Source organism: Rissa tridactyla, chromosome 8, assembly GCF_028500815.1.
Source record: "Rissa tridactyla isolate bRisTri1 chromosome 8, bRisTri1.patW.cur.20221130, whole genome shotgun sequence".
Lineage (NCBI taxonomy): Eukaryota > Metazoa > Chordata > Aves > Charadriiformes > Laridae > Rissa > Rissa tridactyla.
The window spans coordinates 7,519,253-7,545,402 of NC_071473.1; the positions used below are offsets into that span (position 1 = coordinate 7,519,253).

At 52.0% G+C, this 26,150-nt stretch overlaps 2 protein-coding genes across 4 annotated transcripts in view; one reads left to right on the forward strand and one right to left on the reverse strand.

The window, feature by feature from the left end:
• Window positions 1-66: 66 nt before the first annotated feature.
• Window positions 67-9,492, reverse strand: ZDHHC4 (zinc finger DHHC-type palmitoyltransferase 4). 3 transcript variants are annotated; one of them, XM_054212168.1, is made up of 7 exons: window positions 9,024-9,492; window positions 8,486-8,616; window positions 6,039-6,112; window positions 4,192-4,367; window positions 3,966-4,091; window positions 3,064-3,308; window positions 67-1,967 (listed from the first exon to the last, which is right to left on the reverse strand). In XM_054212168.1, the coding sequence occupies exons 2-7, from the start codon at window positions 8,606-8,608 to the stop codon at window positions 1,683-1,685; spliced, it is 1,029 nt and encodes a 342-aa protein (XP_054068143.1). In that variant the 5' UTR covers window positions 8,609-8,616; window positions 9,024-9,492; the 3' UTR covers window positions 67-1,682. The 3 variants fall into 3 exon arrangements, with proteins under 3 accessions (XP_054068143.1, XP_054068141.1, XP_054068142.1); XM_054212166.1 differs by having other exon boundaries at window positions 4,192-4,370; window positions 9,024-9,489; XM_054212167.1 differs by having other exon boundaries at window positions 4,192-4,370; window positions 9,376-9,474.
• A 5,240-nt stretch (window positions 9,493-14,732) lies between these two features.
• Window positions 14,733-26,150, forward strand: part of GRID2IP (Grid2 interacting protein) — a 39,168-nt gene continuing 27,750 nt past the window's right edge. The window contains 3 exon segments of the mRNA XM_054211749.1: window positions 14,733-15,044; window positions 15,144-15,296; window positions 18,120-18,274. Coding sequence (XP_054067724.1) covers window positions 14,733-15,044; window positions 15,144-15,296; window positions 18,120-18,274 — 620 coding nt within the window.

The following is a 26,150-nucleotide window of genomic DNA, read 5'->3' on the forward strand; positions in this document are numbered from 1 at the left end:
GGGCTACTTAACCTTGTGCTTAAGAAACCCTCATTGTTGGGTGAGTCAAACACGCTGTTTTTCCCTAAACAAGCACAAGCCTCTAAAAGCAGCCGGTACTTCTCTGCTTTGGAATCTTTCAAGCGATGCCTAGTTGGAGGGATTTCAGAAGGCGATTTGCACAGGTGTAAGTTTGCTTTTGTCTTCCGCTGTTAAGGCGGAGAGTTTTCTTGAGGGACACCAATGAAGTGCCTTTCAGCATCCACCTAGAGAATCACAGAATCCCTGGACAGAAGCAGAAGACTATCACTGCTGTGCTTCTGAAGTGGCCTGTTCAGTGATGCAGGTAGGCAGCCCTAGAAACGGCCTCAGCAACTGTAACTTCTGCTGCAAAATGCCCAAAATACCGAGAAATGCCTAAGACGTGGTTGAGCCTCTTACTGTGAACAGGTATATCAAACAATGGAATAAAGATGAGAAATGCCAGAAGGATTAAGTTTGTAATCTGTCAAGACCTGTATGTCCAGAGCTCAATATCAAATACCAGAAACCCTTTTCAGGATGCTGAAATTCTGCCCCGAAGTCCCACGTTTTCATGGCTCTAAGGCTGAAAGGACATCTTATTTTGAAAGAACTGAAACTAGCTATAAAGAAAGAGACTTACCAGGTAGACATAGCACTAATAGTAGTTTCCTTTCTGAAATTAAGGTGCTCCATACTAGTACAAATTTGCCGTAGAACGTGGTTTCTGCAGGCTAAGAATCTGCCCATAATCATGGGGTTTTCCAGCTAAATACATGAAACCTATTCCATGTATTGTTAACAGTAATGGGGTAATCATTTGTGAAAAAGGTACTCACAAAAAGATGAGGCTTCCTCAAAATTCACAGCAGCTCTTTGTTAGCTCATCCCTTGCTTGTACACACAGACAGAAAGATTCACTTCAGTAAGATGGACCCAACTTGCCTCTCCGTACCAGCAAATTCACTGCTGGTCCCTCTTAACACAGAAGCAAGAGGACTAAGCTTAACCTCAGAGATCTCATCAAGTGAAGTAATTTCCACAGTGCTCTGCTGAGACATTGTTAATCAGAATACTGCTGCAAATAGTAACTCACAGCTGAATACAGCCAGCTGGGAGTTAACTGTTTTCCTGCAGGGGAAACAAAACAAAACAAAAAAAAAAAAAAAATCACATGAATAGTTGACAAATACTTGCATTGAGATGTTTGTCGCTTCCACATGTGGGATTTTTCTATATTCCTGTAAAGTCTCCTGCAGGAAGACCTACTTTAGATGTACCGAAGTAACTTAGGAACTCAGTTTGCCTGTTCCACAGAGCTATGATGCAGCATACAAACAGTAATTGTAAAAAAAAAAAAAAAAAAAAAAAAAGTGTTCCTTTGTTCCTTGTGTACGTGTTCCTTAGCTGGACCTATCTCTAGTACAGCTTGCTTTAATACTGCGATTGTGTCTGAGAAGACCGACAGGCCACTGTCGCAACTGGTACGAGTAGTGTTACAGATAAACTCAGGAGAACTCTAGTTTTTTGAAGACTGGTTGGCGTTATGAAAACATAGTTTCCAATTACTTAATTGAAATGCAGTCATCTTTTTACAAAAGTTGTTCGGGGCATCAAAGCAGAGTGTTGAAGTAAAGTCTTACAAAAAGTTAAAAAAAATGCATAGATAGAAAGTAATATCTTCATGTTTTCTTCTTTCTTTCCAACGCTGAAGGGGGCTTAAAGATTTCCTTTAAATTCATCCAGACTCCTCTAGAATAAATGTTTTCGTAGACAACTTGTCTGTCATGAGGCTGCAATGTTAGATGGTGGGAACACCCATATCGTCTGGATTTACACCATTCATTGGAAGTTTGGTTGGTTAAGGCCAAGTACAGACTGAAGCAGCAGTAAGCACCCAGTACGAGTGTGAGAAGAATAACAAAACCAAGCATGAAGACAATCCTAGGAAAAGTCAAGAAAAGGTGCTGCAAAGAAAGAAAATAACAACTTAGTTAAAAAGTTGGAGCATTACATCACGTGGAAGCGTGCGACCACTGCAGCACGCCAGCTGAAATGCGGATCCATACGCACACATAACTGTGCAGCCCCAGAGACAAGGACACAGCCCTATTCCCCATCCAGCTCAGTGATGGTCCATTCTGGATTGAATCTTTGAGTAAAGCATAGAGATTTCCAGAAATGCATTTCCTCACAAGCCTTGCTAACGTGGGAGTATTTTCTACACCCATCTATCTCTGAGTGTTTGTATTTCATATTGGAGTTTTGATTGTTTGGTTTTTGTCACTTTTTAAATTAAAAAAATCATTAATGCAGATCATCTGAAAACAAACTGCCAAATGAAGAGGCTACAATCTGGTACAACGTCGGGTTTTGCTGACACAATACAGTTTAAGTAGCTCTTTTTCTGAGTTAAATTCCAATGCTGAGTTAAATTCCAATGCTGAGGAGTTAAATTCCAATGCTCAAACACGAGCAAACATTCCCTGACCAAGATCCCTTTATAAGGATTCAACGCTGAAACATCTGTTGTCTAGGATGAGGAAAAGATAAAGCATTTACTACTATCACCTCACTGCCATACAGAAAGGGATGAGGGGATTGAAATGCAAATGACTCAAGTGCTAGAGAGACTCAAAGTCACCCCTTGCTTGTATGTGAGAGAAAATACCCAAGTATCTAAATGCCAGGGTAGCAGGGTCCTGCTTTAGCATCTCCATGAAAGTATCTCAAGGACTGTTAACTGTTTCCTAAACGTTATTACAGTAGACTGTCACCGGAACATAACGTCATTCTTTATGAATCAGATATGAGTAAAAGCAGTCTGTAAACAAAAATACGAAAAATGGGAGAGCCGAATGAAGTGCTGTAAGAAAAATACCATATTTTTAAAGTATTCTGCAATGGCAGTTTTTTAAACTTAATGAGGCCTGTACGCTGGTAAAAAAAACTGTGGTCTGTCCACATTCTGCCTGTGAGAACAGGTGGACTTAAAAGACTTCTGAAAGCAAAGACTGAGATAAACCTTTTTATAGGCTAATAACCCAGGCAGCGTAAACTTACCTGAATAAGGAAGAGAATCTCCACAGCATGCTCTTGTCCTTGGTCGTCAACGTAACTCCCATGCATCATATTGGACAGCAGCACCACTTGGATGAGAAATGCTGCTGTGATGATGGCAATGGTGGCAGCCATAGCAGTCAGTGTGAAGAGGTAGAGGAAGAAATACTTTGCATTGAAGGCACCGATGCAGTTGTTGACCCACACGCAGTGGTGATCAAAACGATGTACACATGTATTGCAGAAACCTGATGAGGAGTGAGTAACAAGACAGTTCAGTTATTTGTTTTTTAAGAAATCAATTTGATTTTTTACACAGTTTAGGATAGTTTTTCATCTGAAAGAAATCTGAGAATTATGGTCATGATTTAACTGATAGCTTCCTAAGCAAATACATTAATTTCAATTGCATATCATAAAAAAACCCAATACTAACAGCAAAGACATGTATCTCATTTCCTCTTTTTTTCACCAAGACTGCAGCTCAAAGGCTTCGGTCTCTCTGACAGTACTGCCTAGAAAAGCCTATGAAAGGTAGAGGTTGTAGCGCCCTGCTTTATTTCAGATGATAACAGCAAATTCTGCAAGAGAAACACAAACCCCTGAACTCAGGTCTCGACAGGTGATAATTTTTCATTTAACTTCTAGATGCTCAAAAGCCTGTCTGTTCCTGACCCAAACTGACACCCTTGGAACTGGTAATTTCTGTGAGAAGAAACAGCAGCCAAACAGTTCTACGGATGGGCAAAGGGCAGCTGTGATCTGGGACCCCAATAAAACAAACACAATCCTCTGTGCATTGAGCTGGATAACCGAACAGATGTAGTGTGAACTGCAGTTATTGATGGAGAATTAATTTGGGACAGTATTACTGTTATGTTTAACAAGGAAGTTAAGATTCTTACGGCAGTGTTTTGATCTGGCTGGCTTCTCCATGTTGCACGTAGGACACACGATGCCTTTCTGAAATAACACACCATCATATTCGTAAATCTTAACCAATGATGCATGATTTGATTTTGTTATTACACCTGTGAAAGAAACAAGAAAAACAGTAAAAGTAATGGTGTTTGTAACATTTTTTAGGTTCTGTTTTCAAGTGTCTACAGCTCACAAGCAGCATGAGCTTACCAGGATTGGCCCGGGAGCAGAGAATGAAGCAGCCCATGTTCCCAGCCAGCAGCAGGTAGGGCAGCAGCAGGAAGAGGAGGTGGAACTGCAGCTCCCAGCAGTAAACAAACACTTCCCATGTGTATTCCCCATACACTGCAGCCTGCAAGGCTATGTGCAGGACAACAAACAAACAGCTTCTGGAACAAAAAGGGGACAGTCTATTTAATACTCAGCATCCTGCTTAACAGGTCAAGTACTCTCAGAGGTGATCAGCAAAGACTTTCCAAATGCAAGGAGACACCTCTTTTAGGTTTTCAGGCCAGCATGGATTGCATATTAATAGTGTTTTCTCCATCCAGTGGCTTCTCCTTCTCTTCTTCCCACATACGCTCCTTTAAATATGCCAGCTAAATTCACTTCCATTATTGTCATGTCCTTGGGATTTATTTTTTTCCAACAGAGAATCAAGTACAAAGCACCCTTGGTGCTGACAAAACATGCCATAGCAATAGGCCACAAAACATTCTGCCAGAAGACATTTGCTGTGTGCTGCTCTGAAAGCAAAGAAAACCTCTGTAAAAGGTAATCTTAAAAAAAAATAAATGTAATAATATAAGCAGCTGTTATGAAATAAGTGTGGTGGGAGGTTAGCAATGGCCAACACTAGTTCCAACCTGTCGGCAGACCTACAGCTTCTTTGAGGCAAGTTGCACAACCATGTGGCATGCAGGTTTGTTTGGGATGCAGCATACTGAGGAACAACTTTCAGCAGCCTGGCAAACAGATGCTCAGAAAAGCCACGCATTAGGAGAGCAACGTTCACTTACTACAGTTCTCTGCATTACACGTCAGTTTGCTGGACTTTTATTATGAGTTTTAAGTAGTAATGTTTATTTTACTACAGCAGGAAGTCTGTTGCAGACAAGCTCCCCTCTACTGCTCTCTGCTACACCATTCCTGTGCAATCCAACAGGATCCTGCAGGGTTTCCTCCCAACTGCAGGGCTACAAGAAGACACCCTCAAGTGCTGTGCCTCACTGGACTTTCACGTGAACTGAAAAATCTCTTGCTTGAATGAGGTGATGCGGTCGAAGGGTGTGTGTGGAGGATCAAAGTGCCTCTAGCGCACCGCATAATCTAGCAATGACAACTACACCAGACTCATCAGATAATTGCTCTGTTGCTGACTGCACATTTGACAGCGTAACCACTCTCTCTTGGGCAGCGTTAACTTAACAGCAGAGAATCTACACAGCAAGCAACAGAACAACTGCAGCACACATTCAACAGCTGTAGATGTTATGCCCCTGAAGTGTCTGTCATACTGGAGTTGCTGCCCCCAGAGGAAAGGTATTTAAATCATTCCTGAAGCAGATCCTAAAGCACCAAAGTTTACAGGAAACTACAAAATTCACCTTAATACAGCAGGCTGCAAGTTGGCATCTGTGCAGCTTCTCCTTGAGCCACCTGGACATTCAAGCTGCTGGACTAAGACTAATGGGATTTGAGGGAGAGGATGGGGATCACTAACTCTGTCTAAACTCATTCTGCAGCTGCCAGAGAGTCTGCTGTAATTCTCTTGTGGATGCAGTCTCCCACCAGTGTGACCAACATCTGTTACACTGGAAGCTACTGAGCCACATTATCTTTATTTGTCAATACGTTAAAAAATTTCACGGTACCATCTTCTCAACAATAAGCAAGGAACAGAAAGACAAGTGTGGCAAACCCTAAAGGGAATCCATAATCCCTGACAAGCACCCCTAAGGAAGAGAAAACATCTAATGATAATACCGAAAGCTCTGATGGTGGCCAAAAATACTAGGAAAAAATAACATCAAAAGCATAAAACCAAAGTGAAATACCTTGTGTGGAAGAGCCTGTGAAGTGCCCTCTGTGTCACTCTCTGGAGCTGCGTGGGGATTATAAACGACAATACCTGAAGCAAATGAAAACACTCTGTTACCTGAATTGCACATCACTTCTGCCTTGTGGAACGTTCAAACAAAAACATAAGTCACCTAATCCCTCAGATATATATCATTGTAACCGTATCACTGGGGCGGAAGCTCATTTTCAGAAGCATTTGCGCTCCTAAGAACATAGGCAGGAATGTTGCTGGTGTTTTCAAAATGGGAGTGGGGTTCCATATTCTCGGGAGCCCAGCAGGCACAATCAGATGTATCTGGGTTAATGTGTGAAAGTTATAAGGAGCTTATATCGGGTTATAGACTGGGTAACTGGTTAAGCAGGGGATAGAACTGAGTGATTTCCTAACTACAGTATGCTTCATCAGGACATCTGACAGATGCAAGCGAAGATAAGCAAAGGGATAAAGCCTGCTATCCTCCACAAAAAGGAAAAAAAAACCCAAACCAAACAAAAAACAAACCAACCAACCCCATCACCCCCCGCCTAGTTTCTTCAACTATAGCTATGATCCAGTCTGATAACTCCATGTCTATCTAATTCCCATTTCAAAACCAGCTAGATATAATGAAGAAGGAAACTAACTGTCTTCATTCAGCAATAGTCTGTGACTGCAGAATCGCGTGGCTCTGCTGTTCAGAAGATGACAGATCTCTATAGCAACACGCTGCTCCTTCAGTGGTGGAGGAATTAGAGCAGCTGAGCCTATTTCTAGCTGACATGGAAAGAAAATATGCAGTGAGAGGTTCTTGTCTCCGATGTGAAAGACCAGAAGGCAAAAAGCATATGTAGAGTTGAGAAGATGTTAAATATTTTTCTTTTAACTGTTATGCCTCATATCAGCAGTTCAAGTCACAAGCCTTTTTTGAAAGAGGCTGTGTACTGCACTAGGAAACACATCAGACAACTAGACAGAAAAGCAACTTGCACGCAATTGCAAAATTCAAATTTAAGTCACCTGTATGTGTGTTAGTACACTCCACCATTACATTCAACACCCAGTACTCCCCCACATACAGTAGAGCAATCCCCTGTATTTCAGCCATTCCTTACACCAAAGCAAAAGGCTCTTACAAGTATGATTTGTGCTTGCAGTGATGACCAAAGTATGAGAGAATGAGAAGGCCTGTACAATGAATACAGCCATCTCGCACAACCGAACTGCTGTCGGCAAGGAAAACAGACCGGGGGTGGAAGCTGACTTGCCACAGACCTAGAAACAGCTGTGCCCTGTGCAAGTTAATTATTTCATGCTGCTCACAATGAATACTTTAAAAGATCTTACAGGAGCACAGTCAAACAATTTCAACAAACTTCCAGGCTTATATGCTTCATTAATTACAGTCAGAAATGAATTTGAAATACAGTGTCTAGAGAAATTATTTAGGATTACCTATATTTATTTCATGCATAAAAGTATCGATTACATTTCTCCAGACAGTGACTTTACATCACAGCAGTATTTTAATTGCTGATTGTTACACATGCTTCATAGAAGCAGCTATTAAGGAATATGGGCAAATAATACATTTCTCAGAACAATGATTTGCATGTCTATAAAGCAAAATAAAAGAAAGTATAATACTAGTAATAAAAAAATCAGTCTGTTCAGACTCATGTAAACAGCATTAAATATTTACAGTTTCAATTATAATTCTCTTATCCTTTCCCTTCCACCTTTTTTTCCCTTCTTCATTCAGACACAGCCCAATAGACAGAAAAATAAACTAGTAGCTTTTCAATTCATTCTCTGTTTTTACAATAAAATGGCAATTCTTAATCCTCTTCTAAAGCCCTTCATTCCTCTCCCTTTCTTAGGAAACAACAGCCTGAAGCATTATTACAGATTCTCATTAAAGAGCTTCCCCTAAAATATTTGCTACCAGTTATAATTATCTCCTTATTTTAATCCTCAAACCTCCTCCCACCTTTTTCCTCAGCAAATACCACAAAATTTCAAATACCTGGAGCCTCATTATTAATTTCTCAAAGCTGATGTGTTACGATGTTACTGATCAATGTACTTTTAGCATTGTAAGAAGTTCCATCCTTACTATTACCCTGCGGTGACTACAGCCAGCCAGACTGGCATGTGCAGGAACAGGAGCTGTAAGATGCAAATGGGTTTTTTTTACTACCTGCTTAGGCAGGATTTCATCAGCTAAAATGAAGCGTATTTCTATTTTCAATCAATTAGCACTTACTTGAGAGCAGCTGTCAAAATCGGATGAAATATGAATTATACCATATCATCACTCTAGCCACACATACTAGCATTTTTTATGAAGGAGAAATACAGCCATTGCACTAATTTTAGCACAATTAACTAGGGCAGACCACCAGAACAGGGGCTGATCATCGCTCTGAAAGCTCAGCTCTTTACCTGGCTTGCACCATTGGCACTTCTTGCGAGGAAACCCTCCTTTCTTCCTGAGCAGATGCAGAGCAGAGCAATAGCAGTGAGCACAAAACACAAGTAAATCAAGAAGAGTGTCAGAAAGTCCATCCTGAGCCCTGCAATACAACAGAAGCAGCTTATTAGTGCCCCTCAGTGCTCGCTCTCTGCAGCAGTGCCTGGGCCTAGCCATGCTTCACGCCATTTAGTGCATTGCTATGACACAGGAATCATAGAATTGTCTAGGTTGGAAGGGACCTTTTCAAGATCATCGAGTCCAACCGTTAACCTAACACTGCCAAAACCACCACTAAACCATGTCCCTCAGCACCACGTCTCCCCATCTTTTAAGCACCTCCAGGGATGGCGACTCCACCACTTCCCTGGGCGGCCTGTTCCAATGCTCGACAACCCTTTCTGTGGAGAAGTTTTTCCTAATATCTACTTTAAACCTCTCCTGGTGCAACTTGAGGCCATTTCCTCTTGTCCTATCACTTGTTACTTGGGAGAAGAGACAGACCCCCACCTGGCTACACCCTCCTTCCAGGCAGCTGTAGAGAGCGAGGTCTCCCCTCAGCCTCCTTTTCTCCAGCCTAAGTCCAGCTGGCACACTCCATCCCCTCGGCCACAGCAGAGGATTTATTTCAATCTTTTATGTGCTTCTGCACAGGCCACGACCCAGCGACAGGGCAGCTTATGGAGGGAGCAGCTGTGTCTGCCAGGCCTCGGGGCTCTGCGCCGGGCCTGCCGCCTCCGAGCCCCCGGGCAGCGGGAGCCGCAGGGTGCCCTGGGGACACAGTCGGGGCCTACGGGGCGTCGAGGGTCCCCAGCCCCGAAGGACACCGGGCGGGAGGGCGCTGGCCCCGGGCTCCCCTCACCGGCTCGCCGCTGCCGCTCCCCAGAGGCCGGCTAATCGACCGCCGAGCTCCGCCCCCGCCGCCCCGGTCGCTCGGCGATCTGCGGCGGCGGAAGGGCCTGTCGCACCCGGAAGCGGAGGTGCCCGGCCGGCCCGCTCTGCCCGAGGCCCGCTCGGGAGGTCCGTTTATCAAGGATGGCGCCTCGCCAGGCGGCGTCCAGCACCCGCCCGGGCCGGGCCCGGCTGCTCCGGGGAAGGAGCCCGTCCCTCGGCTGAGGGGAGCGGGTTGGCGGGACCGGGCCGGGGCCGCCACTGGGCCACACACCGGGAGGTGGCTCCAAAGCGATCAGGCCATGCCTCCTGAAGGCGCCGAGGCTGGCAGGGAGAGCCGCTCGTTCTGGCCTGCCTCCCTCCTCCGCAGCAGAACACGAAGGTTAAAGGAGTAGAAATAAAAATTAAATCATTTTTGTAAATCCCAGAGTTGTGTGCAGAGTTCTTACGGTCCCGGGCAGCCCGTTACCATGAGTTGAGTGCAGTTGATGTGTTTTCTTCTGTTTGCAGGGGTTCTGTGTAACACTGCCAACTGGCATGGCGCATCCCGTGTAATTCCGTAGAAATCCGCAAAAACTTCTTCAGATTTGTTGCCTTCGGTGAAATCTCTAAAGCAAAATCCTTTTGTCTTCTAGCGCAGCTCTGAGCACTATATCCCCTTTTAATAGGCAGCCTCCTCTCACACCATCACGTCCCATGTGCGGTAAGACATCGGGGTGAGTTTGCTGGAGTCCCCGCAGGGATCTCATCTGGGACCGGCCTGAGGGGGACCAAAGCTGCCGGAGATGAACGTCCTGTGCCGGTTCCTTATGCGGTGGCTGTCAACTGAAACCGTCCCCGCAGCCGGCACGGTCCGTGCTCTCTGGAGCGCCGCTAATGAGCGGCTGATTGGGTTACGCGGTGCCTGGGTAGAATTTGCCATAGAAACTCAGCCGGTTGCTGCCGCCGGGTAACTGATCCAAAAGCTTTGAGGCTGCTGTGATGATTTTGCCGGCTCTGGGTCCCAGTCTGCTACTGGTTGGATCTCGGGCACGACAGGTAAGCTCTCCATGGGGTGCTCGGGCTGCTTTGACACCAAGAGGAAATTAATTGGCTTGGACAGGAGACATGGCGGCAGGAGGTGAGGTTGGGTTTCAGGAAGGAGATCTTTTTTCCTCTGGGAAGTTCTTGGCCCACAACATACCAAACCAGAAGCCGAGAGAGCGAAATGCAGCCGAAATATTGCCAGGGCACAGCTATCCTAGAGTGCAGCCCGAGGCACTTTGCTCCTGATAGAGGATGTTGCGAAAAAGCCATTTTTTCCCTTCCGTACTGATACAGCAAAATTTCTGTACTGCTCCAGGTACAGCTGTAGGTTAGTGGGGGACATCGGATGTAACCTGGCAAGTTTGGCAGCGCAGAAGGGGCCGTGGGATGCGGGGCTGGCGGCAGCGTGGGTGCGAGGTGGTTTATTCGCCTGCGGGCGGACGGGCAGGGTTTGTGCCCTGTGCACAGCCCGGAGCTGCCGGCAGGAGCTGCAGCCAGTGCCACCGAGCAGCAGCACCGGCACAGAGCTCCATCCACCCTCAGTGACCTTACAGGCCGTGCTCAAGGACAAAACAGCCAGCAAATACTTTGATGGTAGGTTGGGTCTGAGAGAAATGAAGCTGATTCAATCCAAGTGATGTGCAAATGAGTGAAAAGTCTTGTCTGATCAAAATCTAGCAGAAGACCTTCAAGGAAACAATCTTTTCATTAGCTTGGAATCCCATAACTAATTTCTTGCAGGCATTAACATTCACTGTCAGTGTTTTAAAGTTCTCAAGTCACTTAAAAATGGAGGGAAAAGAAACAATTGCCTCAATTGCTGGAAAAAAAAAATAGAATACCCATTGCAGTGGTTTTGTCTGCCTGTTTGGGCAGTGAATAGTGAAGAAGATCCCCGGGTGATTTCTAGGAAGGCGTGTGCATTTCTGTGTTAACACGGGAGGGCAGTGCACGCTCCCCCCACCGCACGCCCGCAAACCTCAGCTGCTGAGGAGATTTGTGTTTGTGCAGAACCTATGAGAAAGGAGCCACGTCCCGTCTCCAGCAGAGCATCACCGACACCAGCAGAGCATCACCGACACCAGAGCTGGAGAGGACAGGAGGAGGAGAGGGTCTCGAGTCCCTGGCAGCAGTGACATGTAGGGCACGAGCAAAAGGAAGACCTTTCACCATGTTGTGCGGTGAAGGTTGGGCAGAGCAGGTTCCTGCCATGCTCCTTCGTAAGGCTTTTACTCCACCCCATGTCAAATCTCCCAGGTTTCCAGGGGAGGTTGTTTCCCATCCAGCCCAACCCGCGCTGGTGCGAGGGGAAGACCAGATTGCTGCGTGGTCCATGAGGGGAAGCAGACGTCCCCTCCTGTTGGTGCCTCAGCAGGACGTGTAATACCCTAAAACCTCTTAGCGTGCTAAGCCCTGGGATCTCTAAGTGCTGAGAAAGCAGAGGAGAAAATCAGAAATAGCAGCTTAATGAACAGTCAGTGCCAGCGCGGGGGGCTCTGCTGCAGGACGCTCTCAGCCGCTCCCCGCTGCGCGGACCCCGCTCCCCCGCACGGAGCAGCCTGGCTGGGGGCAGCTCTCCGGGAGAGCCCTGCAGAAGTTGGTCCAGCCTCCCAAATCTCTGCAGCAAACCGTGCAATGTTTGGCGGACACGTGCTCTCAAAATCTCTGGTTTCCCACCCAAATCGCGAGGTCTCAGCACACCCAGCTGCCGTTTGGGAGCAGTGACGGCGTGCTGTGTCTCTGCTGCTTTGCAAAGCGCCATCTCTTTGCATTTGCCTGTGGGGATGAGGGATTTCCCTCCATGGGCGTTAATCTGTTTTACCTTGTTCCAGCTCCTAATTCCCCCCAGATCTGTGGGCTCAGGTCAGCACTAGTCTCAGCCAGGACCAGCACGGCAATTAGTCTGTCTGTGTTTCTCTTTGCGATGGAAATAAAGTTAATTAGGAAAGGAAAAAGCACGAAGGACCTTTCTGCGTGCCTGGCGTGGACTCAGAGCAGCTGGAAGGGCACTGGGCTCAAATAAGAAGCCCGGGAAGGGGCAGCCATCCCCTCCTGAGGCGCTGCCCCGGCTCTGCCCCAGCACCACAGCACAGCAGCCGTTTCGCCCACCCCTGGACCAGCATTACAGGCAAGGTCTGTGTCCCCAGCATCCCAGGGGCTGCAGCGAGGACGTGGGAGCAGGGGAGATGCCCCCAGGAGCCCGGCGGGTAGGTGGGACGCGCTTCCAGGGGCGATGGAGGAGAACCAGGAAAGCTTCGACGCCGTAGCAGGACAAACCTGTCCCCGGTGAGAGCCCGCCAGGCTGGCGTGGATGGCTGCAGACTTCTGTAAGTGCTTGAGCCATAGGGTGTAGAGGTGGCAGGGGGTGATGCAGCTCCTCGCAGCAAGGCGATGGTCGCTGCTCTGCCTGGCTTTGCCATGGAGCTCAGCCTGGAGCAGTAGCACCGGGGCCATCCCAGTGCTTACTGGGCTCTCGCTGGAGCCTTCAAAGCCTGTGCTCTGCAGCCCCTGGGGTGTCCTGGTGTTTGCTCACCAATGGATTTCATCCTGCTGTTGCCAGACTTGTCCCTGTGCTTCACCCTCAGCGCCTCCCCTCCGGTCCTTGACATCCGTACCCATTAAAACGGGCAATGGCTTTGTTTCCTCTTTAAATAATAACAATAATTTTTATGTAGTATTTTAATCAGCACTGCTGTACAATGGAGGGCAAGATTATTACGGTTACAGTGTTAGTGACAGCATATTGCTTGGTCCTTTTTAATATTTCCTTATGAAGGTGGCACTTCTGGTGCCCTCTGTAATACAGCCTTGAGTAGCTGTTTGCAACAGCCGAGCAGGCTCAGGTTATTAATACAGATTCCTGCGGTAATGCTGTGTTCCCTGCCCATCCTCATGATCCTGCTCTCGGAGCAAGCTGGTCCGTATTATCTGTGCTGGAAATGGACATGAGAAGGGTTCCTTTCATCTCCCTGGCCTATAATAGGGTATTAAACAATGTTTTCAGTGCTACTGAATTTTGACCAAGATTTCCCGGGTCTCAAAGGAGCAGAAGAAATGGCTTTCGGTCATTCAGATCAGAGCCAAGCCACCCCGACAGCGGTAAGGCGTGAAGGGATGCCTTTGCTGTGCTGGCAGGAGCACGGACTGGAGTGAACTGGGACCCACTGGGCTGCCCAGGCAGGAGGGGAGCAGCCAGATGGGGGAACGCAAACCAGGAGCCAGCTTTAGGCTGCTGCTGGGCTCTGCTCCTGTGCTTGGGGCTTTTTGATCTGAAGAGCACAAAACTCAAGGTGTGTTTGTGACGATGTTTTTTGAGCCATCCTGAGTCCTTGTAGTCTCTGTAAGATCATTTCCCCGGGTGAAATAGTCTGTGTTTCATTTTTGTAAATGCTTGATGTGTGTTAAGTAGCACAGATGGAATAAACATGGGAGTAAAGAGCATCTTCATAGACAGCTGACATCAAATGAAGAGAAAATCTACATGCGAATAAATTTAGCAAGTGTCAGCGGACAATGCAGGCACTTACACATCAGCAGCGTGGAAAGGGCATCCAAGTGAGCTGCAGAGATCAGCTGCTCTGAGTTACCTTGGGCAAAGATGACTTCTGCAGATGTTTAGGGCTGATGTGCCCGATTTCTCCTTGGGCATCTGTGGAGCCGGTCCTAACCCTTCAAATGAACCACAAACAAGTCCTTTTGAAAATTCTCATCTTTCTATTTCAGGATGCTGCGATCAGGTTAATACTATACACAGGACAGGGAGGGCACAAAGAAATACTCACAGGAGAGCTGAGAGCATCTGGCAAATTCTAACGAATTTGCAGTAATTTTGCAGTTGCATTGAGAAGAGCTGCTTAAAATAAGGCTGTCTTAAGTCACTGGATTATCTGTTCATTAATGTGACATGCCAGGGAAATTAAATAATAATTTTGCTAGACAAATAAATCCAAGCAGGTGCCTAAACGTGCCTCCCGGTGGGGGTTAGGTAGGTGCCACCGACGGGGGACACAAGGTCCGGGTGGCAAGTGTAGCCCCAGCCTTTCCAGCCAAAGCAACTTCCTCACTGCTAATGGCGCTGGCACTGCTAGCAGCCTGACGATAGAAGAATAAAAGTTATTTTTTAGGTAAATATAGAGGAAAAGTGTCACTCCTGGGGCATCTCTTCCCATGGTGGGGGAGTGCAGCACAGACTAGAGCCTCCACACCCAACAGGATCCACGTGGCATCTACAGGAGCTAGCGTTAGGGATGGAAAAAGCACCACAACTCCTTTTTTTCCCCCCCTTCTTTTCCAGTTGCAGCCATGCCGGCAACCAACCAGGGCTGGCCCGAGTCCTTTGGGTTCAAGATAAGCGGAACCGGTCCGTGCTACATCCTCTGGGTGCAGGAGGGCAGCAGCGCAGCGGTGGCAGGGCTGCGGCCGGGCGACGAGGTGCTGGAGATCGAGGGGCAGCCCGTCTCCTCCCTGGGCTGCGAGGCGCTGCTGGGGCTGGCCAGGCACTGCAGCAACGTGCCCCCCAGCATCGGGGTGGTCTCCCGCCTACACCACGTCGACATCCCTCCCGGTCCCCGGGGATGCTTCGGCTTCGAGCTGGCGAGCGGCAGCCCCCCACGAGTGGCCAACGTCAGCCCGGACTCACCTGCTGCTGCCTGCGGGGTCGAGCCGGGGGATTACGTGCTGGAAGTCAACGGGATGGCGGTGATGCTGCAGGAGGCGGCCGCCACCCTGGTGGGGTCCTGCCACGGGCGGTCCCTGCGGCTGGGGCTGCTGCGGCCGCAGCGTGGGGCCGGCACACGGGACCCCGTCCCCAGCGCCGACACCGTGCACCAGGAGAGGAAGCAGAAAGCGCAGGAATTCAGCAAAAAGGTAAGATCGAGCCTGGGGCAAGCATACGGGGCTCCAGGCATCCCCTGCCCCAAGTGGTCTGGAGAATGCGACATTCAACCTTTGCGGTGCTCTCGGATGGGGGGATGCTCCTGGCTTGGTCAGAAGACTGGGGTGCAGATTATGGGCTTCAGTGCCTGCGAGAAGGGTCTGAATTACTGGGAGAATAGATGGGTGCTGCAAAGAGCTTGGAGATCCTCTGGGGGATGACCCCAAGTACTTATTCCTTTGCACTACAAGAGTGTGTGGAAGCCCACTGGGGCAGATGCCTCCCTCCTGCGCATCTGGGCGTCCCTTCAAAGTTTGAGCATGTCATCCCACAGACATTTTAGCTCCTATTTTGCCACAAAGGGAAAAAGTCGACGTGATTACATCTTCATTGTGCTCCTGAAGGCTGCCTAGTGGGTAGTTTACCAAACACATCGCCTCATGCTAATTATAAATTTGATCGTGGTTGTTTTTTTAATCTTTCTAATTTCCATTTCAAAGTAGCCTTTTAAAATACTGTTATGAAAATAACCAGGCTTGTGGTTTTTTTTGATCCCGAGCTAATAAAGGAACAAGACCTTCATAAACAGATTTGTGGGTATCGGCCGAATCCCCCCAGTCAGCTTCTACATTAAAGATTCACAAATAAGCGCTGAGGTTTGGATTCATAAGGCCGAGCATCGCGTGTGAAACAGATACCTGCTGATTACAGGAGATTAACAAGAGGATGAGAGGTTGTTCCACGCTGCCTCCATCTCGTGAAGTCACATTAAACCATGTAAACGTTTCCCGGGTGGTCACAGGAGAGCACTTTTGAAGTGAGGAAGCTGGTCGCGATGGGTGAGCACCAGCACCTCTGCCACCTCCCTTCCCTGCCCAGCAAAGCCGCCCACGGCAGCCCTGGGCAGAAGCAGGTCTGCAGGGCAGGCGTGCTGCTGGCTCCTGGGCGATGGAGCGCAGCTCAGCTGGCAAACACCTCTCCAGAGGGAGTTAACGGCGCAGATGTTTTAAGTGGCTTCATTTTTTTACATGATGCAGAAAATAATAAAACCCAGCAGGGTGCTTTACCCCCTCGTTTACCTAGGAGCTCAGCTCTGGTAGGCGCTGCTGGTGCCAGCGCTGCAAGCACCCAGGCACTCCTGCCCACCCACCGCAAGGCTGGGAGGTCGGAGGGTGATGGTGGCTCGTGTTTTGTGTGTGCACTGCCTGCAGGGCACTCACAAGCCTGAGGTACGGAGGGTTTTTCCCACCCTCATTCGTTTGGCAGAGCCGAAATATCTGTTAGAATCGTGCTTGCCTGGCAGACAGACCGGTGGCGGCATTAGTGGCAGCGGGGCCAGGGCTGGAGCCGAGCTGTGCAAGCCGAGCATCCCGGCAGCCTGCGGCCATCACCAAAATCGATGAAGGTGCTCAGGGTCTCGGTTCCAGGTCAACATCTCCTCTTGTCCCCTGCACACACGGGGACACGCTGGGGACCTCACCGACGTAAGGGGTGGCAGCACCCCCCCATTCCCACCCACCAAGCTGTTCACTCTCAGCGCAGGCAAAAATTTTAACAGCGGCATCCTGGGATTCAGCCCACCAGGAACACCACGCTCTTTGTCATTCCTCTGCTGGACCTTGGGACTGAAAAGCATGCGAGCCTGCCCCGGGGGATGCAGCTGCCTTGGCTGCCCCAGATTCGGTAACCTTGAAGCGTTGCTGCTGCCGGGAGCCCCCGCAGCGCTCGCATGGCGGCTGCGCAAACCCAGCAGCACCTGGAAGGCTGTGCTGGGGGTCACAGCACCAGCGACAGCCCTCCCTGGGGAGCTGCCAAGTGGGACGAGCAGCTGGACAGAACAGCTCTTCCCTTTCCACTTCCCCAGGGGCTTGGCCGGGCGATGCCCACCAGCTCCCTCAGGTGCTGCCACAGGGATGCACGGACACAGCCCTGCACGCACCCCTCATGGACCAGGGAAAGGCCAGGTGATCCCCTCGCTGCTGCTTCCCCCTGAGCCCGCAGAGCTGGCGGGAAGCAGTTAAACCTCCTGTCAGCACAAAACCATCACCTTGCAGGAAAACCCAAGGCCTGCAGGGTGGTCACAAGGAGTTTTCTGCATCCCACATATATTTGCTGCACCCAGCCAGGCTGGAGGCAAAGCACCAGCAGCACCCACTGCCCAGCACAACCCCAGGGCAAACAACAGCCCCCTGGCCTGGGAAGAGGCTAATAAGGAGGGTGCCATGCAGGGTAATTGTCTGGATGGTAATTAGCTAATTACTCTGCCTGTCATGGCTTCACAGGCCGAGAGGACAGGACAGCTGATGGGAGCTGCTGATGCCATTTCCAGGGCTGGTGCTCATTTTTGTGCTCCCTCTCCCCGCTTCCCTGCAGCCTCCTGGAATTAATGTCAGGACAGTGCTGCCCAGCAGGATCAGGTGTGATTGGAGGCTTAAATACCTCCAAAAGCCCATTGCGGTGTCCTCTGCCAGGTAGACTCCAGACCGATGCACCAGCCCCCCACCCAGCTGTGCCAGAGCCTCTCCTGCAGGAACACTTGTGACCCAGCGGAGTTTCGGGTTTGCTGTTTCCAGTGCAATGTTTATAACACGCAGACCAGCGATACCAGGGACATGTGTGGGGCCCCAGCAGTGCTGTGCGATGGGCTGATGACCGAGGTTTTGCTTTCCTCCCCGTGTGGGTTCCCTCCTCCTTGGCTGACCAGGTGCTGCAATGAGACAGACATGTTTTCTGCACCGTCAGTGCCTCGGTACACACAGTTAACGGCTCCATGCTCCATGCCCCTTCCCTCTTCTCTCTTGTCTCCCATGCTGCAGGTGGATGACATCCTCGGTGACCAGCCAGAGGTCAAGGAGAAGGTCTTCACCGTCCTGAAGCAGTACGCGGCAGAGCGGAAGGTGGAGTACTTGGCCTACGCCCTCTGCATGGTCCTCACCCAGGAGTCCCACCAGCATCTGATTGACAACATCAGGTATGGGGTGCCACCAACCTCCACGCCGCCGTGCTGGGCATTAAACCACGGGCATCCATCTGCCCAGCAGTGAGGAGCGTGCAGGGCTGACCAGTGCAGGCACGGGTCAGGGTGTTCCCACAGGGAAGATGCCGGCACAGCCAGACCCCCTTTCCAAGGGGCAGATGAGCGGAGCTTGGTGGCGTGTCAGCCCCGCATCCCTTTGTGGCTGTCCTGCCCGGGGTGGGACGGGGGGACCTGTGGCTGCCCGGTGGCCGGCACTGCACCAATATCCGGCCGTCCCCGTCCCTGCAGGGAGTGGTGGTCACCAGCCCCACGGAGCCACTGCCCCTGCCTGCAGCACAGGACATGGCTCCCGTTTCTGGCCGTCGTGTCAAAGGGAGAGGGGATTAGCTGCAGAATGGCTGGCGATTCTCTAAGAGCTTGCCCAGAAAATAAACCAAGCTCTGCAAGGCGAGAGCTGGGGGTGGGCGAGTGGTCGGCAGCAGGGGCGGCTGTGGGGGGGTCTCTGTCTGGTCCAGGGGCTGCCTCCAGGCCAGCACTGCCCACAGTATCCCGAAATGCCGGGGCTGTGGTCACAGATGCTGGGATGCTCTGGCAATGCTCCAATTGGGCTCGGGGTCCCCGGCACCTCTTGAGCCCCCAGCGGAGCGGCCGTGCCGTGGGTGTGCAGCCGGTCTGCTGCTCTTCTGGCAGTGCGGGCTGGCACTGCGGGACGGTGGCAGTGCCGGTGCAGGGACACGTGGTGGGGATTACGGCCAGGCTGAGACGATGGCCATTAGGGAATCAGGTCTCCATCTGGCCCCACTCCGGGCCCGGCTTTCCAATTCCTGCTTTAATCAGTGGAATTGCGAGATATTACAGTTACCATAACAACATCCCCGTGCCGGGATCTCCACTGCGCTGCTACGATCCGGCGGTGGGGAGGATGGGGAGAGCGGGTCGGCGGCCCTTGCGACGCAGTGTCCCCCTTCTCAGCCATGGCTTCACATGGGCTGCCCATGGCCCCCCCATATCTGAGTGGGGATGGGCACAGACCCCTGCAGAGCCAGGCTGCGGAAGGGACTGTCGCCTCCCTGGCAGCCACCTTGTCCAGGTGCCCACGTCCAGGCTGTCCTGCCCCCATGGCAGTGGTCCTGTCCCCCCTGAATGTCCTGGGGGGACAAAACAAGCAAAAGGTTGGGACTGGGGGCAGGGACGGATGGCACCGAGCCCTGCCTGAGCCATCACCCCAAACTAGTCCCAATCAAAACAACCCACCACCCACAATCCAGGAAAAATCTTTTCCCCAAAAAGATCCATGGAAATGCCTCAAATGCCTCGGAGACCCCTTTTGTCTTCATCCCTGGGGAATTATACGGCATATTTTCCCCCCAAAGGGGATTTGAATAAGTGTCTAAATTTTCCTCCAGACCCAAGCCCCTCTGCAGGGGGCACAGCAGGTTCCCCCTGGGGTGTCCCCATGCCAGTGGAGGACAGCGTGTCCGGACCTGGTGCCACCGTCCCCTCCATGTGGTGCAGAGCTCACCCCATGCCCATCCCTGAGATGCCATGGGGCAGCGCCGTGTTACGGCCCCCCAGTAATGGAGCCAAACCTGCGGCCGCCCTGTGCCTCCCGTGTGAAAGGTTAACTCTGGGGCTGGGGCAAAAGGCACCATAAATCAGGCAGCTAATCTCGGTTTAGTGGAAATGAAATATTTAGCTTAGGGAAAAGATTTACCGTCTAATCTTAATGAAATGAAGTCAAGAAAATAATAATAAATTTAAAAAAAAGGTGCTTTGGAGTCCAGGTTTCCCAGCTGTGGGGGTGCTGGGGAGGTGGGGGCAGCTTCTGTGTGTGCTGCCGTGCGTGATACGAGGTGCTTATCCCGGGGTCTCCCATCCGATGGGTTTGCTGCCGAGCAAGAGCTTGTAATGCATTTAATAACTCACTGGGAGGTGGTGAACGGCTCCCGGGTGCTCTGGATTTAGGGGGTGCTGTGAATCCATGTGGGTGGCTCCAGCTGGTTGGGTCCGTCGCTGGCTGAGGAGGGGTCTGGGGTCTGCGCCCCGACTGGCACCTGGGGGCTGGGGAAGAGCTGTGCGGGGGATTCCTGCGAGGAGGGCTCCCAGCTCCAGCACCGGCTCTGGGGATGGGGTGCTGGTGTGGCTGCCTCACCGTCCTCGGGGCATGGGGCGGCCGCCCCCGGGCAGCGGTGTGTGTCGGTGCAATTCGGGGGGAGTGGAGCCCATCTGAGCTGCCCCCACGAGCATCCTGGGGCTCGTCCTGCAGGACCACCCCTGCAGGGACGTGGAGCCGTGCGAGGATGGACTTGAGACCATGCGGGTCCCCTTCAGCCCGCCCAGGCATCCCTGCGAGGCTGAGCCCAGCTCCCCCGTCCCCGGGGGCTGTTTCCACCCGAGATTTGGGGGTCAGTCCCGCACGCCCGCACACCTTGAGGGGAGGGATGCTGAGGGCCGTGTTGGGGTGAGGCAGATGAGGGTCCCCGACGCTCACCTCGCCGGCAGCCCCGGGTCCCAGCAGGCTGGCCGAGCCCTGCCATGGGGTGTGTGGAGGTGGCCCGCTGTGGGTGACCACATGGTCCCTGCCGTGCAGAGCCAGGCGGCCGGTATGTCCCTGTCTGCTGCTGACCCTCGCGCTGGCCTGATTGGATCTTCCCTCTGCACCAGCTGTATTTATTTTTGGGCCATTGCTGCAGCCGGCTGTCCTCCCTTCCCTGCCTGTCCCCCCCTGGGCTTCCCCCAGGCTTTAATGCGCTCCCTGCAAGGTGCTGTGGTGAAGTGTAACCCAAGCCCCCCCGGCTCAGCACATGGATAGACCCGGGGCTGCAGACACCTCTTCTCCTCCTGTCTGTCCTCAGTCTGGGCTTTTTCCCATGTTGGTGGTTTGTTTTGTTTTGTTTTGTTTTTTTCTTTTTTTTTTCTTTTTAGCTCAAATGGATTTCATCCCATTTGCCCAGAATTAAGCTCCTGCAGATTTTAATTTGCTGACATTTTCTTCATCCGTTTGGTTGTGGATAGCCGGGATAACGCACGTGCTGCGCCGGTTCCTCCCCGCTCCCATCCCCTGCCCATATGGCTGGTGCGCGTAGTAAAGTGCACAATTGTAGTTCTGCTCAAGAATGATGAAATACGGCAGCGAGGGGGAAAGATGAGCTGTCTCGGGTGAGTAACGAACGGACCTTTCCTGGGAGCCGAGGGGGCTGGGAGGGGAATGGGTTTAAAGCGGCTTAATTCTTGAATCTAGCAACCCCCGGCACCACAAAAATGAGATGTGCTAAAAGTTAATTAACTCTTAGGATCTGTATCGCATTGGAGCTGCTCTTTTGAGGGACTCCGCGGGCACGGCAGCTCTGCCGGGGAGAGGGAAATCTCTTATTTTGTGTCACTCCATCACCTGCAAACGCCAAAGCCGGGGTCTGGTCCCGGGGGGAGCCGGGGGGTTTAACTCCCCTGCTCCCCACGGCTGTGCCGAACGTGAGTGCAGGGGCCATGCACGCCTCGCACCGGCCTGGGGAGGGGAGCGGGTTATTTTGGGCAGGTCGGGGTCCCAGGGGCGTGCGCCTCTCGGCACTGCTCTTATTTCTGAGCTCTTTTCAAACCAGGGCAGAGCTGCAATTCCAGCAGAGGAACGGTGCCGGCTCCGCACCCAAGTGCTCTGCAACCCCGTCACAGCGGCTACCGGCTTTTCCTCGGACTCAGGGGGCCAAAGTCACCCCCCGAGCTGTGCGTTACAGGGGGGATCCTCACCTGCGTTGCGCAGGGGTTTGGCACTTGCACACCACGGCGTACCGGCTGCCGTCTCCCTTTGCACCGCGTGTTCCCCCGGCGCTGTGGGGTGCCCGTGCCAGCGTCACACCAGCTCCCGGCCGCTGCGAAACATCTGTTTGCAGTAGAATTTGGGGAGCGATGGAAACGCAGGTCCCCTCCTCCCCACTGACCTGCGGCGTTACAAAAGCTGGTGCAGAAAACACCGGTGTTGATGCTTACGTGGACATTGTCCCATTAACCTGGATTTAAATAGCAGGGTGCGGGTGTGCTCCGGAGCACATCCAGCCTCTCACCCTGGCTACATTAATTTACTAAATGATAACTCTTGGGCTGTTTAGACTGCTGTACGTTGTTGTGGATCCCCTCTTAAGTCATGTTGTGCTTCAGCCTGCCGCAGGGAGAATAGTTAGGGGGTAGTTTGTTACTTCGCCGCTTTGGTTACGGTCCGTTTGCTTCCCGACCAGCCCCTGCTCCTGGGAGAAAACCAAAGCAAGCCGCCAAAGCTGCTGGCCCGCAGTGGCTGGGCCGAGGCGAGCGCCGCTCTGATTGCAGTCACTTTTGATCCCCGACAAAGATAAAATCGCTGCCCATCAGGGGGTTCCCTTATTGCGGGAGAAATTCCACTGATCTCATTTTAATAGTGCTCCAAACACAATCTATTTGTCTCAGCTTGTTTTTCGTGGCAATAAAATTGCTTGGCGTGTGCCCGTATTAAAATACTCCAGCCATCTGTGACTGTCCCTGGATAAGAAATTTCATTTTTGACATCAGGATTTATATATTATGGATTGTGTGGTTCCCTGCTTGTCCGCCTTCCCCCCGCCCCCATCCCCAAATACCCACTCCTCCAAGGTTGCAGGGAGGTTTCCGGCTCTCTTGGATGCCGATGCAGATTACAGCACCGGCGACCCCCCCCCGAACCCACGTTGCTCCCGCTGCTGCCTGATGCGGCACTTTAAAGCGCAGGCAGACACCGTCCTCCTGCCCATGCTGCGGGCAGACCTGCTGTGAAACCACCCGCATGGCAGGACGATAATGGAGGAAAAAGCAGCTCTTGTTTGCTTCCGTTTTAAAAAAATCCCTAATCTGATAGCCCGACATATGGTCAACTGCCCAAAAAAAGGGAATTAGGGCAGCAGGAAAAAAAAAAGTGCCAGCGGTGAAAACAATGGGGAGCGGAGTTCCTTTATTATGGGCTGGGTTCAAGTAGGTCATGGCCAAAATGCCTCGGTGTAAGATCTCCTGTTAGGAGATTAATTTCTTTTGACAAATCGAACTACAGCTGTAATGCAGATTATATTGGCCTGGCCCACTGGCACACCACCACTGACCAGTAACTGTTATTTTGGGAAGTGGCTACTTGGTCTGAGTGTTTTCCAGTTTCTTAAAGAAAACACGGAAAGCTGCTTTTGTCCTGGTGTTCCCAGCGGAAAGCAGGTTGGGGGCAGCGCCTTGGGTGAGGTGCCTTCTCTCTGTGGCTCTGAAAAGCAGGGGCTGATACAAGTCCCCGTGCCCCAGGGCTGGTGTGGGGTGCTGGTGTGGGGCACAAGGTGAACAGGAGCTGCTGGTGGCCCCGTGTCTCCCCGGCGTTGCAGCAGGCAGGGTCCCATGGGTGTCACAGGGGGTCTAAGGGTCTGTCTGTGTCACCAGGGCTGCAACGAGCAGCCGTTTGCACCTTGCTGCCATCCCCGATACCCACTGGGTGATGCCGGGCAGGATGGAGTCTTCGGAGAAAGGCTTTCTGGGGGTTTCTTTGAAGGTCTCCGTGTCCCCGGCAGCTGACGTTGGGTTCAGGAGAGGTGGGAGCACCCCGAGGCCCCAGCGCTCAGCTGCTGATGTGGAAGGTGACCCCCAGCCGCGCACGGGCTGCAGCACTGCTCCGGGGAGGATCTTACCAGCAGATAACGCATCCATCGTTACTGGAGCTGGTGCAGGAATGCGTCATGAGAGGGTAACCCTCCCCAAGAGCTGCTGTGCAGGGCTGGGGTCTTTGGGCTATCCCCAGGGACAAATGGGGTGGCCTGGGAAGGGCTGCGAGGGGCTCCCAGCCCCCGTGCCCGGCCACTGCATCCCACTCTGTCTGCGCTCTCGGGTGGAAAAACGCCTTCATTCCTATTTAATGATAACAACGGTCACATCTGCAAAACATCTGCAGCCAGATGAGCGATTACGGAGCCTCCCATTGCCGGGGATAACAGGATAACAGCCCCCGTGAAAATCACAGGTCCGTGCTTGCCGCCGGGCTGGAGTGATTCCTGCTCAAGCACGGGGCTTCGGAGCCACTGTGTCGCCCCATGGCTGTCGGTGCTGCCGGGCTGGGGGCAAGAGTTTTCTCTCCCAAAAGCGTGTGAATTTTAGCATTGCGGCACACGGTTGGGGCAGAAGTGCTTTTCCGGACTGGTAGCTGTTTGCACAGCACAGTTCAGACATAATCCAAGTGTTGATCAGTGGTTTTATCCACACTGGGACGTGTTTTTCTGCACAACCGTCAGACTCAAGGTCAGATGTTTGCTAGTTGTTTTGGGGCCAAACCATACGTTTTTCATTTTTCCTTCCTTTGCTGCTTGGAGATTGTATCTGATGTTGGCAACTCTGGAAAGCTTCACATCCTCTTCATCAAACGCGAGTGCTGTGCTTAAAGATGGCGTTATTTAAATTAAAGATGGGTTTTTTTTATCTTCTATCCCTCATGCAAAGCGCTGCTGTGTTACCCTGGGGGTAAATGATGCTCTGCGGCATGGGGGGAGGTTTGGGCCCATGTCTCTGGTCCTGGTCCCGATCCTGGTCCAGCCCGGGTGGCTCCACCTGCGCGCCCGCCACCGATGCTGTTTGCCTTTAAGGTTTCTCACCCATTACAGCGGCATGTAATTTAAACAGAAGCACTTTAGAAGTCAACTAATTAGCACCAGGGAGGCATCCCCCCGGAGTTCGGCGCCGAGCCGTGCCCTCCTTTTCTGTTACGAGATTGTTCCAGCTGGAAATTACAGCGACTGCAGTTTTTAGGGAAAGCGAGAGGCTTCGTCGCTGCGAGCCGGGGCAGAGCCGGAGCAGGGAGAGCCGAGCTAAAGCCCAATTGATAAAAAAGGAGGCACTCGGTAGATGGTAAACCTCCGCCCGGGACTGAGAGCGCGGCGGGGAGGTGAGGGCGAAGGGAGGCAGGGACTCAGCCCAGGTAGAGTTTGCCGGCGAGCTGGCCCATCTGGCCGTGGTCCCTGCGCACTGCGGGGGTGCCAAGTGGCAGGGGGGCACCGGCTGGCGCGCGGTTTGGTTGTTGGATCCGGCCGCGTCGTGGGCGTGAGCCGAGGCTGAGACTCAGCTGCATGAGGATCTGAAGCGTCTCCCTTTTGTTCCCACCGCACCCCGACAAATGGGAAAGGACCGGAGTTTCTCTCGGCATTTTCGGTACGTGTCTCTGCTCCGCTCCTCCGCGCGGCGTGCGTGCCGTTGGATGTGCTGGGAACGTCCCCGCAATGTCTCTTCTGCCTCTCTGAGCTGCGGGGACCTTGCCTCCCGGCACTGGTGCAGCCCTGCCACCAACGTGCGCCCACCGCAGCTCCGGCGCCAGCTGTTGGGGGGAGTCGAGCAAAGCTCAGATGAAAAATTGGGGGTGGGGGGCTGGGGAGAGGCAAGAAGAGCACATCTGGGTTTGCTTTGTCTGCGTGACTACAGTCCACTAAAGGGATGGGCGGTGAGGACGGGGGTTTGGGGGTGCTGCGTGGTGCAGGGGCTGTGATGGAGAGGGGACCGGGGACCCCTTGCTCCCAGCCCCGGCTGAGCACGAGCTCTGAGCAAACTTGGGGCTGCTTTCACCTGCTCCTGCTGGGGCTGGAGCCACCACTGCTGCCCCGCTGGAGGGGACACATCCTGCATTGGCGCGTCTCGGCATCCAGCTCAGGGTAGGACCATCCCGGTGAGCTCAGCATTCATGGCAGGGCATGCACCCTTGTGAAATGTGACAAAGACCGAGATGTGCTAAACATCTTCTGCTGAAGTGAGTCCCAGAGCCGAGCCGAGCAGCTGGGGACGGGCACGCTGGCAGACGGGCACCTGACGGGCGGTTTCCCACGATGGCTGCTGTCCTGGCCAGGCCGCTTCAGAGAGGGAG